Source organism: Cibotium barometz, chromosome 27 (genome assembly GCF_041138505.1).
Source record: "Cibotium barometz isolate CiBa-2024 chromosome 27, ASM4113850v1, whole genome shotgun sequence".
Classification (NCBI taxonomy): domain Eukaryota; kingdom Viridiplantae; phylum Streptophyta; class Polypodiopsida; order Cyatheales; family Cibotiaceae; genus Cibotium; species Cibotium barometz.
Window position 1 is genome coordinate 17,978,430 of NC_141072.1, and position 18,132 is coordinate 17,996,561.

General features: G+C 45.8%; 1 protein-coding gene across 3 annotated transcripts in view; it reads right to left on the minus strand.

Moving 5' to 3' along the window:
• Positions 1-17,890, minus strand: part of LOC147623123 (propionyl-CoA carboxylase) — a 96,089-nt gene extending 78,199 nt beyond the window's left edge. For all 3 annotated transcript variants that reach the window (XM_086821184.1, XM_086821185.1, XM_086821186.1), the window contains exons 1-2: positions 17,765-17,890; positions 11,965-12,166 (exon numbers count right to left, since the gene is read on the minus strand). In XM_086821184.1, coding sequence (XP_086677310.1) covers positions 11,965-12,166; positions 17,765-17,791 — 229 coding nt within the window. In that variant the 5' untranslated portion in view covers positions 17,792-17,890. The remainder of the gene's footprint in view (positions 1-11,964; positions 12,167-17,764) is intronic.
• Positions 17,891-18,132: the final 242 nt, after the last annotated feature.

The window sequence follows — 18,132 nt, forward strand, 5'->3', positions numbered from 1 at the left end:
CCCCTCTTCCGCCTATGTCCTCACCAGTGCCTTCTTCTCCTTCTCACCCCCCTCCTGTTAACCCTGCCCGCCAGCGCCTTCTTCATCTCACCCCCCTCCCGTTAGCCTGTCAGCACCTAGCCTCCTCACCTTCATCTTCCTTGTTTCCATCTCGCCCTCTCCTGTTCGTTCCTCCTGCCTGCCAGTCCTCCTCCCTGCACGGCCTCCCCTCAGCGCCCAGCCTTTTCGCCTTGCCTCACATCTTCTCCGCCAGCCCCGCCTTCCTTGCCTCTTCGCTTTTCTGCCCCGTTTCCAGCTCCCCCCCCGCCACCCTTTCCTCTTCAGCCTCTCCTTCGTCAGGTGTACGCAACTTTCAGACAGTTCTTCCCGTGGCAAGTTTCAGTGTCTTATGGTCCTCTCTTCCAGGAGGACTCCATGGCAGCTGCTCTGTCATCCCAGACCGAGGCCACCATCCCTTGCCTTTCCTTCTCCAAAGTGGACCTCTACAAAGAACCACATAGACTTTGATGAGTGTTGCTTTAATGCTCAGAAGTTTGATGACAATTGCAATCTCTTACATAGTAAGTCAGATCGCCTAAGAAAATCAAGGCAAACGGACATTTGTTTGACCCAAAGAAGGGTGGCCAGGCCTCCTGAGGTTGTAGGACCACCAAAGAAAACCTCTCCTCGCTTCGATAGTCGCCTCCCTCCAGGCCTCCACCTTGTTCTACAAGATTGTGGGTAGCCGCCCAATGCATGGACAGCTCAAGGTTCTTTTGCAAGCAAGCCTTATCAGCGAGCCTAGAAAGATCACTGGTATTCATCCTTTGAAGCATGGATGCTACCAAGTCGAGTTTGATTCGCCTGCAGCATCGGACAGAGTCATGCAGCTGAGCGAGTCAAGAAATCAATGATATTCATCCTTTGAAGCGTGGATGCTACCAGGTCGAGTTTGATTCGCCTGCAGCATCGGACAAAGTCATGCAGCTAAGCCCCGTCGCACTGCGCATGGCCTGGGCCTTTTTTGCGAGGTGGCAGCACGGCTTTGACCCAGCGTTTGACCCGCTAGTTGGCGTCTCACGCTTTCCTGTGACAGTCTCCTTTCCTGGTCTCAAAAGGAATACCTTCCCCTACTCCCGGCAGTCATAGGTGGTGTAGCATGTCCACACCGTCACTCCAGGAGGGCACCCCCCCAATTGCCCCCACCCCCCCCCCCCCTCATCAAGGGGAAGGGGGGGTCTCGGCCCCCAGAACTCAAAGCACCAGGTCCCAGCCCCTGAGGATCCTGGTGCAAGGGAGTGGTAGACCGCCAATCCAAGGTGGAACCACCGTCGGAATCCCAGAGCGCAGAGCGGCGCCCGCCAAACGTGCCGTGCCAGTCTGGTAGGCCACAAAAGGATACGGTTTTGTCAGAGACTCGAAGCACCAGGTCCCGGCCCCAGAGGATCTCGGTGCAAGGGAGTACCAATCCAAGGTGGAACCACCATCGGACTCCCACAGTAGAGCAGCGCCCACCAGACATGCCAGTCTGGTAGGCCACAGCAGGATACAGTTTTGTCTAAGAACCGTTACGAGCACTTATCACAACAGCCCCCCTCAGTAGGTTATTACAAAAGTCTACACAGAGCAGATTGGTTGGCTTCCTAGAGCAAGAGAGGTACATCCGTCAAGCCCTTGCCTCCTTGCAATGGCTCCAGGAGGGCACCCAAGATAGCCCGTGGATTGAGGCCCAATTGGTTGCAGCTCGCACAGAGCTTAGTTCCATGGAGGAGTTGAGAGTGGAATACAGACACCATGCTAGAGCCTCCTTTTGGACCCAGTGGGTGACAAGGCCACCAAACATTTCTTTAAGATTTCTAGCCCACACAAGTGGAGGGATGGTATCCGCAGGGGTATCCGCTGGCTCCGAGGCCGAGATGGATCAATAGCTACTGATCCAACACACCCCCCCCCCGGCGCGGGTGCGAGCCATTGTCACAAACTTCTTCTGTTCTTTTCTTATGGGTGCCCAACTCTCCTCTCAGGTGTTGGACACACGTGATCAGGTCTGGCGGCACACAAGAGAGGTGGTCCCCCCTGCTCTCCGGAATTTCTTGCTTATGCCCTTATATTCAGAGGAGCTAGCAGAGGCTCTAAAGGTTCTCCCCAAGGGCAAATGCCTAGAAGAATATGGACTTCTGGTCTCATTATTTCTTTGGCATTGGAATCTCATGGAAGGCGGCCTCAAAGCTGCCTTCAATGAGCTTATGACCACGGGCTCCATGCCGGAGAGGCTACCAAAGGGATTGATTCATTTGATTCCCAAGGAGGGTGATAACAGATTGGAGATTCGACATTGGAGACCCATCCTGCAAAATCCTTGCCAAAGTCATCAACCAGCACTTGCAACCTTTCCTCCCTGATGTGGTTCATGGCACACAGACGGGTTTCGTCCAAGATCGGAGCATTCTAGACACCATATTCACTTTTTGGGAGGCGACCCCATGGCGCTAAAGAGAGCTCCACCTTACTCACCTTCTCTATCGGACCACATGGCAGACTTGAGAGAGCAGAGCCCCCTTTGGAGGATGCACCTTACAGAGAGTGAGGGTAATTGGTTTTCATGCACGAGTGGCACATAGACCCTCCTCCAACCAAGGTGGCTAGAGAGAGATTCTAGCGATGATGGATTTGGGAGGGACGCCAATAGGACCCGGGGAAGTGGACTTTGCAGGATCCCTATGATAGTGAGGAGCCTCCTAGCACCCCTTTCTTTACTTACACCACACGGCTCGGCCGCAGGATTCAGATGCTAGAGATCGAAGGCACCGACAGTCCTAGGGCATCCCTCCTCAGTTTCTCTCAGATTTCTAGAAGAGGCTGTGGGATAGTTTTCAACCACGAAAGATCACTCTCCTTGTCTGGGGCAGCTAGCACATCGGAGTCTGGCAGTTGGCATGTGGTTGGCCATACGAGGTAGGCCAGCAAGCTGTTCAAGGTCTGGCCATCTTCAAGAGTCCCAACAGCACTGCCTTTGGGATTGCCCGAAGGCTCACCACGTTTGGCAGCGGGTTCTCCACATCTTCAGTATGGACCGGGACTAGGCCCCCCTCCCGCACAGTTACTTGGGCACAACTACTTGGGCCACTAAGGCAGAGGCTTAGGCCACCGTGGCATATGAGGAGGAGGGTGGGGGACTTGCCTTGCAAGTCTCTCATTGTTGAATTTCTACGATGCCAATTCCAACTCCAGCCTGACCATTCATTGGACTCCTAGCTCCAGCTAGAGATGGGAGATTTGCAGTAGTATTGCTGCATGGCACATTTGGCAAGCTCTTCATAGGAGCTTGGCAGTTGGCACTTGGCCATTGGGGGTAGACCAGCATTATGTTTGAGCTGTGGCCATCCCCAAGAGTCTTAGCATCATTTTCTTTGGGATTACCCGGAGGCTCAGCAGGTTTGGCAGAGGATCCTACACATTTTCACTATGGATCGGACCCCCCACCCAAATAGTTACGTGGGGCACAATTGCTTGGCCCACTGAGGCCACAGTCATATGCCATATGAGGAGGAAGTTCAAGTCTCTAACCTTCGTATTTCTGCAGTGCCAGTTCCAACTCCACCTACAGGTCGCTGGTCTCCAAGTTCTAGTCAAAAATGAGAGATTTGCACCAGTATAGCTGCATGGCACATATGGAGAACTCAATGCAGTGAAGCCATCGAAGGCACCCTCACCCTCCAGCATAGTCCATCCGAAGCATCTAGCTCGATATCATTCATACCCTCTGTGGTCAATGGGGGCAGCTTTAGGGTGGCTCAGACCACATGCAGAAGTGCCGGGAGGCCTTGCTGAGGATCTGGCATCACGGTCCCTTTCTTACTGAATGGGGGGGATGGGGGAAGAACCTTAGAGAAGAGGAGAGAGGAGTAGACAAAAGGGGGTGAAGGGCCACAATATTTGGCTACAAATTCCATGAGGAGTCTTCCCTTAAAAAATTACATTCTTAGATATCTAGCTTAGGGACCGGGGTACTAGAGACCTAGGTCTACGTGTGTTTATCTGAATCACTTGCATTTATTGCACTCACACTGGCTTTAGTTTGGTAGAGGCAACTTGGCACCCCACCCAACACACAAAGCCTCTTTTGTCCCTTTACAGATCAGAATTCATTGTTTGGGCTGATTATTGACTAAGCCCTTATTAAGTTAGGGTTGCACAGAAATGAGGCACACAGAGAAGCACAGCGGCAAGCACTCTCAAGAGAGAGAGATGGGTTGACATCATGCATGCAGTTGAGCCTTTTACTCCATTGCCTCGGCCATCTGCAGATCAGCCTTGGCTTGATTGGGCACTATGTAAATCTGGTTACTTGATATCACTTTCAGCTAACCAGGTCTATCATAAGCTCGTATCAGAGAAAGATTGGGTTTCAGCCAAGGCCAATAAGGTGTGGGGATTGCTCAAGTCTAAATCATGGTGGCAGAAAACTCTTATGCGTGGTTGGCAGTCTAAACTCCCTTACCAAGGTAAGGTTTTCATTTGGAGGATGTTGGTAGGGGGTTACCTACACGGGATCAGCTCAGCTGTCGTAAAATTACATTGGCCTCTTGCTTCTTCTGCACAACATGCACTGAAACAGTTATGCATCTGTTCATGAGTTGTCCAGTGGCCCGTCAGATTTGGTCTTTTGTCTCTCGCGTTTGGGAGGCAGTAGAGAGGTCTACTGTTTGGGAGGCAGTAGAGAGGTCTACTGTCTAAACTCCCTTACCAAGGTAAGGTTTTCATTTGGAGGATGTTGGTGGGGGGGTTACCTACACGGGATCAGCTCAGCCGTCGTAAAATTACATTGGCCTCTTGCTTCTTCTGCACAACATGCACTGAAACAGTTATGCATCTGTTCATGAGTTGTCCAGTGGCCCGTCAGATTTGGTCTTTCGTCTCTCGCGTTTGGGAGGTAGTAGAGAGGTCTACTGTTTCGGCTCATCAATGGATATTTGGGATTTGTCCTCAAGTCATTACTTCGGACAGTCACCTTGTGATATTCCATTTCCTTAGATGGACAAGACTTTGGCATATTTGGACTACACGGAATGGGTTCATCTTTGATTCCTTGTCTGGAATACATGGGCACATTCTACCTATCCGCGGTTTGCTGCTTTGGCAGTTTTCTTCTCTTCTCTCAGCTTAGCTACTGGATGCAGATGTTATTTCGTTATGGTCTACAGCGGCTCGGCTGGCTCATCTTTGATGCTTTTATCTGGGATGCTTATTTGGCTAGGAGGCTTTCTTATTAGTGTACAGGTTTGCATGGTCATGATCCTTTAGAGAAGCTTTTGTGGGGGTTTTTTTGGGGCCATAGGTTCTGTGTGAGCCATGTGGCTAATGTACATTTTTACATATAATAAAAAACACCATTTCACGAAAAAAAAAAGAAAAAAAAAAGAGATGGTGATTGATGGTCACACAAAGAGGATGGCATAGAAATGTGTGGAGCAAGAGAGTTGACTCCACAATATCAAAATACGAATGTGGTGTCCTTTCACACCTAATATCCATGGGGAAAAACCCAAAGGGAGGAAAGTGCCCTTGGTTAGCCCATGTTCACGTGTGGCACTACTCATAGCATATGTGGCATAACTCACAGCATATATGCCAATAAATGCCCCTTGTAGTGGCAATGTGAACCTGTACAAGGTCAGCAACAGATTACTCTCTGTAGGAGAGTAAGCCTAAAGCTTTGCAGACAGCTTCAAACCTCTCTCGAGGCAACGCCTTCATGAACAGATCTGCAACATTGTCCTGTGTAGAGCAGTAAGATAATGAGATCTCCCTTGCATGAATCCTCTCCTTGACATAATGATAATGAATCTCTATATGCTTAGTACGTGCATGAAACACTAGGTTTCGTGACTATCAGTGAGTATGGTGGTGGGTGTCTACTGACACTCACGAAGATCAGTCATCAATCTCCTCAACCATACACAATCTATTGTGGCTATAAAGGTTGCCATGTACTCAGCCTCACAAGTAGATGTGGCAACAATGGGCTGCTTTTTGCTCAGCCATGATATGCATGAATGCCCCAAAAAGAAACAATTCCCACTGGTGGATTGCCGTGTATCATAGTCACCAGCCCACTCGGAATCATTGTAAGCATGTAATTGCAAGATGCCCCCCTCCCCCCCCCGGCGGGATATACCAACGCAAGATCCAAGGAGCCCTGAAGATAGCGGGAGATCCGCTTCACTGCTTGCCAATGCTTTGTACCTGGGCTGTGCATAAATTTGCTACACTGGGAAACCCCAAACTGAATATCTGGGCGTGTGTGCATAAGTATACAAGGCAGCCCACTACTTGGTTGTAAACACTCATATCAAAAGGCTCTGCAACATCATGCATGCTCAATTTCAACCCTGGCTCCATCAGAGTAGAGATGGGCTTACAATCTTGAAACCCAAATTTGTGCAACAACTTCTGAATGTACTTTGATTGGTGTACATAAATCCCAACATCTGTCTGCACAAATTGTATGCCCAAATAATAATGCAACAATCCCAAATCTGTCATCTCAAATGACATTTGCAATTCAGCTTTGAATGCTGAAATTTTCACCATATCATTCCCAGTTAGCAACATGTCATCCACATAAAGAACGAGCATAATCAAAGTGCCATGATCCTCTTTCACATAGAGAGTGCTCTATGTAGGACAATTGCAAAATCCCTGCGTGGTCAAATAAGTATGTATCTTCTCATACCAAGCTCAGGGAACTTGTTTGAGACCATAAAGTGCTTTTCAAAGCTTGCATACTTTGTTTTCATGACCATGCATCACAAAACCAATGGGCTGATTTACATACACTTCTTCCTGCAAATCCCCATTGAAAAAAGCTGATTTTATGTCCAACTGATGCACATTCCATCCATGATGTGCAACCAATGCAACAACACATCTAATTGTGGCTATACGAGAAGTAGGTGCGAAAGTCTCATTATAATGAATGCTTTTTTGCTAGGCATATCCTTTGGCCACCACTAGCCTTGCCTTGTACCTGTCACTAGTACCATTAGACTTTCTTTTCAACTTGTAAACCCACTTTGTGTCAATGGGCTTCTTACCAACAGGCAAGTCTACCAAATCCCATGTGCTGTTTTTATGGATAGAATCCATCTCATTTTGCATGGCTTGCATCCAATGCTCATCCTCATTAGCCTCTTCAAATGAATCTGGCTCATCTGCATCACAAAGTGTACTGTTGCAAGCAACATCTGCCTCTTCTCTTGCATTACGTGAACCAGCCCGTGTCCTACTACCAAGTGGAGCTGAAAGTTTGCTCTCCTATAAAGTACGGAGCAGCCAACGAGGCACAACTCTAGCCTCTTCCGTTGCTGTCCGCTCTTGCTCCACTGCCTCTGTGTTTGTCGTATATTCAACCTCAGGGAATGAATGGATGGACAAATCTTGCTCTACTTCCTCAAACATTCTTGCCATGAGGTCACTGCTATGAGTCCCTTCCTCGCATCCTTCTAGAATTGGAGTAGGCACATCCAATTTCCTTTCCTTTATCAGCTCATTTCTTGGATACACTGTACATCATAATAGATATCATCATCATCAAAAGAATGATCATCATGATCATCATGGCTATGATGAGGTGTAATGAGCTCATTCATGGGCTGATTTTGAGCACCCAAATGCTATCCATTAGGCAAAGTTGATGGCTGATCTGTTGAGCCATTAATTCCTAACAAGAGAAGTCCTTCAAACATGTTACGTAGGCTCGAAGGTAGCTGTCCAAAAAATTCAGCCAATAGCTAGTCTGAATTTTCAGCAAATAAAACATCTCTGCTGTCCAAAATCGTTTGTGTGGAAGGATTAAAGAGACAGTAGCCTTTACTGCCACCAGTGTAACCTACAAATACGCCCTTAGCTTCTTTGTCATCAAACTTACCTCTCAATTGCTAAGGTACATGTGCATATGCTATACATCCAAAAACTCTAAAGTGATCAACTTTAGGTTTCCTTTCATGCCAAGCCTTATTTGGCGTTATGGTTTTCAATGCTTTGGTAAGGCATCTATTGAACACATGTGTAGTACACATTATTGCCTCCATCCAGAATTTGCGAGGCAAGCCTTTGCCTTTAACCATGCATCTAGCCATTTCCATCAAAGACCTGTTCTTTCTCTCAGCAACACCATTTTGGTGAGGAGAATATGACATCGTGCATTAATGCTTTATGCCTTTTTTGCCATAAATGCTATGAAAGCAATGGACATGTATTCCCCCCTTCGATCTGCATGGAGGGTCTACACTTTGCAACCTGTTTGATTTTTAGCTTGTGCCACAAAATGCTGAAAACATGCAAATACATCAGATTTTGCCCTCAAGGGATACACCCAAGCAAATCTAGAGTAGTCATCGATAAAGGTTACAAAGTATAGATGCTTTCCAAAAGATGGTATCCGCATAGGACCACACACATCACTGTGCACAAGCTGTAATTTCCGGACAGCCCTTGTTGATCCATCTTTTGGGAATGCATTTCTATGCATTTTACCCAATATGCACTCTTCACATACATGTTTTGGTGGCAGTTCTACATGAGGCATATCCTATACTATGTTATGCCTTTGCAATAGCATCAAACTGCCATAATTCACATGCCCAAACTTGGCATGCCACAATTCTACCTCATGCATGGCAGATGTAAGAGTGGTAACCACATGAGCATCATGCTCTCTCCTGTCAAACCTATAAAGCTAATATAACCTATGGTACAATGTGCCGGAAATGACCAATGCATAGCCACCTTCACGGTCTTTGACTGTGCATCTTTTGTCCTCAAAGTTCATTGCATATCCTCTTTTAGCAAAAGAGGAGACGGACAGCAAGTTCTTCTTAATCCCTGGCACAAACAATACATCTGGAAGACATAATTCTGCACCATCTGTTGTTGTGAGGATCACCTCACCAACTCCCTGAACTAGATAAGAAGAATTGTTTGCACATGTTACCCGCTTGTCTTCAAGGACAGCCATAAGCTTCTTAATCAAATCCCTCCGTGAGGTAATGTGTTTAGAAGCACCACTGTCAAAGTACCATGTGTCGTGTCTTTCATTGACACTGAGAGACATATGCTCCAATGATGCATCATAACTGCAAGTAAGGAAAGTCCACTCATTCTGCACAAGATTTACTGACGCATCATCTTTCCCTACATGTGATGAAGAAGAATTTACAGCCATGCCGCTTTCCTTTTTCTTCTCCTTTGCAAGCCTCTTTCTGCACTCATTCAAGTAATGACCTGGCTTCTTGCAGTAGTGACATTTTTCCTTTTTCTTGGGCTTGCCTGCATCATTTTTAGTCTTTTGTGAAGGCTGTCCCGAATCAGCCTTTGGCTAAAAATTGTGTTTGGCTTTTTCCTTGCCCTTGTCTTGGGCAACAAAAGCCCCATCACTGCCACGCATGCTGGAAGATTTGTTCTTCCGATTCTGCTCCTCCTGTAGTAACAAACCAACCAACTCTTCAAACAAGATTGGTTCCGGATTTCCCCGCATAGAGAGAGTGAGCGATGTGTGGAAGTTCAAGTAGGTTTCTAGCAAAGATGATAGTCTCAGATAGTGTCCTGGAAACTAGCTCCTTTTCAGAAATGACCTCATCAATATTGAGCAACTGCTCCCGAAGATCCTGGATCTTTGTAAGATGATCAACTATACTATCACCTTTATTCATGTCCAAGTTCTCCAACTCTTTCTTAAGAAATGCAACCCGGGCCTCATTCTTTGCCTGATACATGGTTTCAAGTACATCCCAAGCTCGTCATGAGGTCCTGCAAGACCGTATATGCGGTATGATTAATCACTTTACTGACAGAGCAATCAAAGCCATCGCTTGGGCATCGCGAGTATCCCATCTCTTCTGCTCCTGTGAGGGAGGAGTGGGTACTGCAGCTTGTTGAGCACCATTAGGTGCTATGTCAACAGGGCATACATCTTCACCTGACACATAACCCCATAATCCTTTGGCCACAAGAAGATTTCGGACCATGAAACTCCAAAGGGAGTAATTACTGCCATCCAATTTATCCTCTTGGGACAAAACACCGAATATATCGGTCGTATTTCCAACCATGTGCTGAAATCTCTTGCAAGAGACATGCAAACACGTGCAACCAAATATGTTGTAAAACGCACCTGCAAGCAAAATCCCAAATACACCGGAGTGCAATGCCAGGAAACCACAAAGTCCTATGCAAAATGTTTTGCCCCAAATACAAGGTTGCAAATAAGCAATGCTTAAAATCCCAAATTTTTGAGCACAAATGGGCTGATTTATGTATCAATTGTACATAATTGACAAAAGCGCCAAAAATCTGTGTACCAATGTACATAGATTTATCAATTGTACATAATTGACAAAAGCGCCAAAAATCTGTGTACCAATGAGCTTTAATTGTGCAATTAAGCATTGATTTTAAGACAGCCCCAAATTTCTGTGTCCTGTAATTGCAATTGTGCAAATTCTAAAAAATCCCTAAATTTTTCCTGAATCATCCACCCAGATGTTGCCCTGCACTGCTGTCTCTGCACTTGATTTTTGCAATGAAGCATTAAATTCACAAAAGCCCCATGAGCTAAAGCAAAAATCGATTACCTTTGAGCTAGAACCCTAAATTTTCAAGAAGGCAAGGTTACTGTGATACCACTGTAGAAGTTAGCTTGCTTGCTGCAGGCAGGTTCACCAGGAGGCAACAGCCAATGACCTCGGCAGGAGGCAGCAGATGGGTACGGAGTTGAGTTGCAGACGGGAGGCGGTAAATGGCGTGGGAGAGCCGACAACGTGCAGTTAACGGGGCAGGCAACGAGGACGCGCAGATAACGGGCAGGAGGCAACGAAGGCGCCTGGGCAACTGTGACCAGTGGCGTGCCGGACAGAATCGCGACGGGGACAGGCTGGACGACAATGCCGCCGGTCGGATGAAGCACAAGATTTTGCCAAAATATGGGCTCTGCCACGTAAGCCACAAGTTTGGCGAGGCTCAACCAGCCACCGCCCACTGTGGTGCGAGCTCAACCAGGTGGCGGGGTGGTGGTGGAGCCCTCACCACTAGTGCCGCCCAAGCTGGTGGCTGAAACAGGCGGGCGGAGCACAAGCGGCAGGGAGCATAGACAAAAATCTGCAAACAACAGACGGAAATCTGCAGTCGACGGAAGCGCACAGAAGTCGACAGAAGAAACGCCGGCGAAAGAACTCCACAAACAGGCGTGCAGAGGGGGGAACCCTGTTCTGATACCACTGTTAGGGTTGCACAGAAATGAAGCACACAAAGAAGCACAACAGCAAGCACTCTCAAGAGAGAGAGATGGTGATTGATAGTCACACAAAGAACATGGCATAGAAATGTGTGGAGCAAGAGAGTTGACTCCACAATATCAAAATACAAATGTGGTGTCCTTTCACACCTAATATCCACGGGGGAAAACCCAAAGGGAGAAAAGTGCCCTTGGTTAGCATGTGGCACTACTCATAGCATATGTGGCATAACTCATAGCATATATGCCAATAGCCCTGACCCTAATTAATAGCCTTATCATCATAAATGCATTTGAGTGTTGGCGTAAATGCATGTGACACCTTAAAATGAACAAAAAGAAATAGCAATTGATAAAAGCTCTCAACTGTTGTGATGTACTCAAGGTGCTGATACAGTTAGTTGCAGAAATAGCATTTCCCAAGCATGGGAATGGCAAAACACTGTCCTTACATCCCCAACATGGGGAAAACAAGCAGCACACTTGGGAGAGCAAGCATCACAGAAAAAGAGGGAAACGGCAAACCAGAAATTATATACACATCTTAGCTTCAAAAAAATGTGAAGCCAATAGAGTCAAACATAAAGAAAACTTTAAGCACGATGCTTAGAACCACATGCCTCCAAACAAAAATGACTTGGACTTTAAAAAACTTCTCAGCATGACAATGATGTATATCAAAGGGGTCGTACTTCGAGAATCGTAGCCCTTTCCTCCGGCCATCATTGTTTCATGGCGAATGGCTAGTGTTCTCTCAGCCAAGCATTCAAGCACAAGGTAATCCATATCTGGCACTTTCAAAAGTAGCTTTAGTGCAGCACTAGGCCTGTCTCCGGCAAAACCTGCTCCACATCCTATTCGAACAAGCTTCTTGTGTTGGATGGGATTTCCTCTCTGTATAAAAACCCAAAAATAAAAACCAAAGAAAAAAGCTTTTCAGCAACGCTAAGAGCTTTATTATGTTTGTAGTCTAAAATTGACTAATAGCACTACTAAAATCAAGATTATGAATTTTAGCTACAGCCAGCAGTGGCAAAAAAATAATTTATCCAACAATATAAGTCTGATACCATGTAAGATAATATTGCTTGCCATGGCCAATGAGGTGATAGCTCAAGTGGTGAAGGTGTTTGTCTAGGACCAGGAGGTCGTGGGTGCAAAGGTGCTTCCTCATAAACTACGATCAGATATAAAAAGTGCCTACTACGGGTGGTGAAAAATGGTAACTAGGGTGGATCTTGGGCCTCAGGCCAGTATATATATTGTTTGCCATGACAATGTTCACAAATCTAGCATCATTCTACATATGAGTAATAGATTACATGAAAAATAAAGTGCTCAAAATGCTGTTACTGAAGATGGTGAAATGCCCTCCTGTTTGCTCCGGAGAGTTTCGAAAACAAGAGGTTGGGGAAAGGTGAAGAAGGCTAGAGGAGAATATTTCTTCTGAAAACTAACTTTGTATAGTCCCTACCATAGTCAAGGAGTTGTAACTGACCACAATAATACAAATACAGACAGAGAGAGAAAAGATTTTTAACATCTAACACAAGTCCATGAGGGTCCTTGAGACAAAGTAGTCCATCAAATACATCTATTATGCACGATGGCATATAACTCAAGAATAGTAACCAACAGTGAACTACATAGAGACACACAGTGTGTCACCCACCGACACCATGTGGACAAGCCAGGCGCCAATAACCAAGCCAACCACAGTGCAAGCAGCAGTGTGGGCAGACAGGCCGAACAGAAAGGGTAGACAGGTCAGATTACGCTGGCTGAGTTAGGTTGCCAGGGCACCCAAGTAGGAAGAACAACTTACATATAATCACATTTGCTGGCGAAACACATTTCGTAAAAGTACTGACTGTATGAAAAGTTTTTTTGTCAGGCATCTTATCTTAATTGTGTTCTTTGGGTTATCTTGAAAGCAACCCACGTAGACCAAAGAACAAAAAAGCTTCTCTATAGCCATGTGCACATGTGTTTCTCTCTTGCCTGCACATTTGCCTGATTTCGTCACCCAAACAGCCGTCTCTTATCGCATTGGGTCAGCCGCAACTTGTATTTGAGGTAGGTACAGTCAATGAATTCTGATTTTTCCTGATCTTTGGGCAAAATGCAGATCTTGAAATTGGGGCTTTTCTGCCAGGCTGGCCTAAATTTCATTCCATTATCAACATGCCTCGTCCCAAGGATGTCATGTGGGAACATGTCACTCCACATGCAAAATACAATAATTCTTGCTCTGAGAAATGGAAGTGCAATTTTTGCGGGCAGGTAGCAGGTGAAAGCATAACATGTGTTAAGGCCCATTTCTTGGGGTTGAAAGGGGAAAGGATTGGGCAATGCTCCCAAAACAGATATATGACTCTCTACAAGCATAGATGTCTTGGTTTGTCACATTCATGATTCACTCAAGTTTTGATTCTTGAGTATTGAGTCTTTCACTTTTCTATCAAGATCCTAGCTTGGTCTCAGGTCAATGGTTAAAAGTTTAACTTTCAAGGTACTATGTTTCAAAGGTTTTAACCTTCATAGTAAAAAGCTTGAACATTGATGTTTGGATCATGACTGGGATGGGATGTATCATGCATCATCTGCAGTGTGCACCCAGGGGCCAAGGACCAGCCTGCTACCTGTCAAAACTCGTGACTCAAGAGTCTGGACTCCAAGTCTCATATGGGCATTGGGCAATCTATGCATGTTTTTAAGTGTATTTCATGAAGATTTTGAATGCTCTATATTTTATTTTATTTTCAGAAAGAGACTTCTATTAAGTATGAAAAAGACATACAACAATCACAGCTATAAGCCGGAAAACAACAGTCTCCCAACTGGTGTCAATCTCTGTCTGGGGGGTGTATAACCAGAGTGAGGGACATCCTGCAATAAACCATGCTGGGCAATACCTCTACGAATGAAAATAGCAGAATCTGTAGCCCTCATAAAAGAGCTGCGGACCGGACTAGGAGAGCCAAGCAACTGCCTCCCGAGTCACATGCATGGCTCGGCCGCTCAATTTTTCCATAAGTTGGGCTACAGAACTCCAAATCTGCTGTGCACTGCCGCATCCCCATAAACAATGTTGTACAGTCTCAGAATCTCCAGGCATGATAGAGTAAATGATGCAATCTGTAGCCTCTTGGCCCGGGAGAGCAGTGACCTGCAGAGGTATGACTATCCTCGAAAAAACTCCCAACCAACTCAGATGATAGTCTCCATGAAAGGTCCCAGAGAGCCACTCATGCGGAATAGCTGCATCAATCTGATCAATACGAATGCGAGAGCCCCTAAGATGCTGAATGGATGCATCTCTCTGATCCTCCGGAAGACTCTTAAAGGTCTTCCAAGTAAGAATTGTGTATGCACATCTCTCCCATCCTGACCACTGCATATAACGAGATGCACCAAGTGGCCGACCGGCCTCATCCCTGATGAGCTCGTTCCACATAATAGGTTGTCGATCAGTCTCATCCAAAGACCTAGGAAGCCTTTGTCACAAAAAAGATCTCATGCTTCTCCATGCTTTGACAATGGCTGCAATAAGAGGGGAAGATGGTGCCCTAATATCAGCCTCTGTGAACAAAAATCGTGTGTTGGGCATCCAGTCTCTCCCGACCCAGGGTGTACATCCGGAAATCTGAGACAAAAAAAAATCCTTCCAAGGCTCAATGCCTAGTAGGAAACCTCTGACCACAAGTTTGCAGAGCAACGCCCTACACTGAACATCCGGATCGATAATATTCAAGCCCCCCTCTCGTTTGGGCTGAATAACTGTGAGCCAAGCCCCTGCTGCCAAACAGAACTCCTCTAGTGCTACCCAGAAGGAACATAAGCATATATGTGAAGCCTCCAAGAACATGGTTGTGTCATCAACTAACTCAAAGTCAACCAATTCCTCTTGACTACAAAGAGGCAACCTCAATCCGGAAATACCAGCAATGGAGCGGAGAAAGATGCTCATGGCCTCTGCAACTATGATATATAATAATGGGGCTAAAGGGCAACCCTGTCGTACCAAGCGAGAAATTTGAAACCACTCTTCTATCCCCACAAGCGAGCACTCTACTATGGGCATCACGATACATGCATGAAACTCCCTTGATCCATCTCTAAGAGAAGCCCATATGGCTAAGAGTACCCTCAAGGAAGTCCCAATCCACTCTATCATAGGCCTTCTCAAAATCCAAGAGCACAATGGCTAAGGACTAATTGCTCGCTAGCCCAATCAACGGCCTCCCAAAACAAGAAAATGTTATTAAAGATGCTCCTGCCGTGTAAGAATCCATTCTGAGTATCATGAATGACATCCTGCAAAATTGGCTGTGATCTGATGCTCAATGCCTTAGCAAGAATCTTATATGCAGTCCCAAGTAGAATGATAGGTCTCCACTGGCCAATCAATGTCTTATCCCCACTCTTAGGAATAAGATAAATAAGCCCCTCAATGAGAGAAGAAGGCATAGAACCTGTGTCCCACATCTCCTGAAGAGCCGATGTGATCTCAGTCCCAATCTCATCCCAAAAAGTAATGAAAAAAACAGGGGAGAGGCCATCCTCCCCTGGACACTTACCATGAGATAAGGCATGAAGAGCATGACTGGACTCCTGCATAGAAAAAGGGACATCCAGAGCGGCACACATCTCCTCAGTGATCAAGTGTGGCAATGCATTCCAAACCTTCCTCTGTGCCATGTGTCTCAAATCAGAGTACGGCTCAGCACTAAGAAGCTGGCGATAGAAATCAGTGGCAATCTGTCTAACCATAAGAGGATCTAAGTGAAGAGTGCTATGTGAATCCTGCAATTGCTTGACACTATCTCTGGCATGAGATGGGTCGTGAGTAGCAAAGAAATGTTTGTTGCATCTGCCACCCATCTGTGTCCAAAAGAATTCCTGGGCATGGAAACGATACTCCGCACGGTGCACGCTATTCAAGAGAGTGATGAAGTTCTGCCCTAACAATACATAAAGAATCTGCAACCCTTTGAGCATGAGGATGTTTCTTGTGCTCTTTTTGTAAGGCAGCCAATCTACGTCTAATAGCCCTTTCTAAATCCAAGGCCTCTGTCACTAATATCACAGAGAGCAAAGGCCAGGCTTTGAGAGGCCTGTGAGAAATCATGAGATATCCAAATATCAAGCATACGACGTGATAGCTCTGCATCTGAAAACAAATGATCAAGGATGCATACATGGGGTGCTGATCCATGGCAATTCGGATCTCTAATACATAAAACCACTGGGCAATGATCCAATTTAGAGGTGCCTGTAGCAATAAAGGTATGCCCCCCTCTGTCAAGCACCCAATCATCCACATAAAATACCGTGCATAAATACATCCTGCATCCCTTCTCTTGTTAGACCATGAATAAAGAAGCGTGGATGGTCTCCTCGAAATGTCATCCTCATGCCAACAATCTCTGCCATGAATGGAGAGTATAAACCTCTCCCAAGACGCTCTTTCAAGAGGATGCACCAAGCTCTCATGTCCACCTCTTTTATCCGTTGGCATCTCAACCATGTTAAAATCCCCACCAGTAATCCAATGGTCGGCAAGAGGCATCAGTGTAGTGAGAGATTTCCAAAAGGCAATCCTCTCACCTCTATGGTTAGGAGCATAGAGGTTGAGAATAACAATGCGTGTAGTACCTTGCATTAGAAGGATCCACTGCGTTCTCGCAGGCAAAATGACACCATTGCCAATGATGCAAGGTAAGATCAAAGCTGAAACAAAGATACAAACACCACCCTTGGTACCAACAACCGGTGACCAAAACGTGTGTCCCTTGGTACCAACAAGGGAGTGACCAAAACGTGTGTCCCGAGAGAAGCTTGCCTGATCTCCCACACTAGCTAGCATCTAGTTTATGCTCTTGCAAGAGCAATATATCCATAGGTCCACCTGTGATGACTGCACAATAAAGCTGGGTTTTTACAATTTGCTTCCGCCGACGCGAAAAAAAACCCCCAAGACCCTGAATGTTCCAAGAGACAATCCTCATAAGGACTCACAGTAGGAACAACCAGATCTCGTGGTCGACGAAGCTGAAACCGATAAGAGAGTTTGATTCTTCCATGGCTAATCCTCCCACATGAACGTCAGTCATGAGAACAAGGGAAAATGTGACTTTTGGCTTCTATAGCGATCAGCTGAAGATCTGGTTTTTTTTTTTTCATGACGTGTTCGGGTTTGAACTCCCGACCTCTTTAAGAAGGGTGGGTCGTGTTGAGCAGAATGAGCCTGCTGATGGGAAGTAGTTGAAGGTCTTCTTCTTCTAATATTAAGAACAAATCCACTGAAGGGTTAGCTAACCACAGGGGCCTTTCTTGGATATTCTTTGACTCTTGCGAGGTCTTTTGAGGTAGGGATGCGTTTGAAGAACAATCATGTTAGCAAGGGAGGATGGCATCAAGGCCAAAGTGTGTGTGTTGTCTTTGTTCATGAAGCTCGACGCATTTAAAACAAGGGAGGAAGTTGGGTACCAGCTGGACTGTGCAATCGAAGGCCATCGCCCGATCCGTTGTAGTAGCTCAGCACATTTTGTTGGCGATCATGAAGTTCTCTGTACCATAAGTGTCTTGCAAATAAAGAAATGCACGACATTATGATCTGATGTAAATTATTTTAAGGCTTTTGTTTTTTGGACCCCCTTAAGTGTCAGAAAAAAACAGACCTTTAGTGTAATTTTCAAGGTTGAATTTCTAGAAAAAAGGTTAATCTATTTCTCAAAGGGGTTTTATTTACCCGGGTTGTTTCTTTAATTTCTTGAAAATAAGGATGAAGAAAAATATGTCCCTGTAAAAAAGGACTAGAAAATATATGTCCCTGCCAAAAAAAGGCTAGAAAAAAT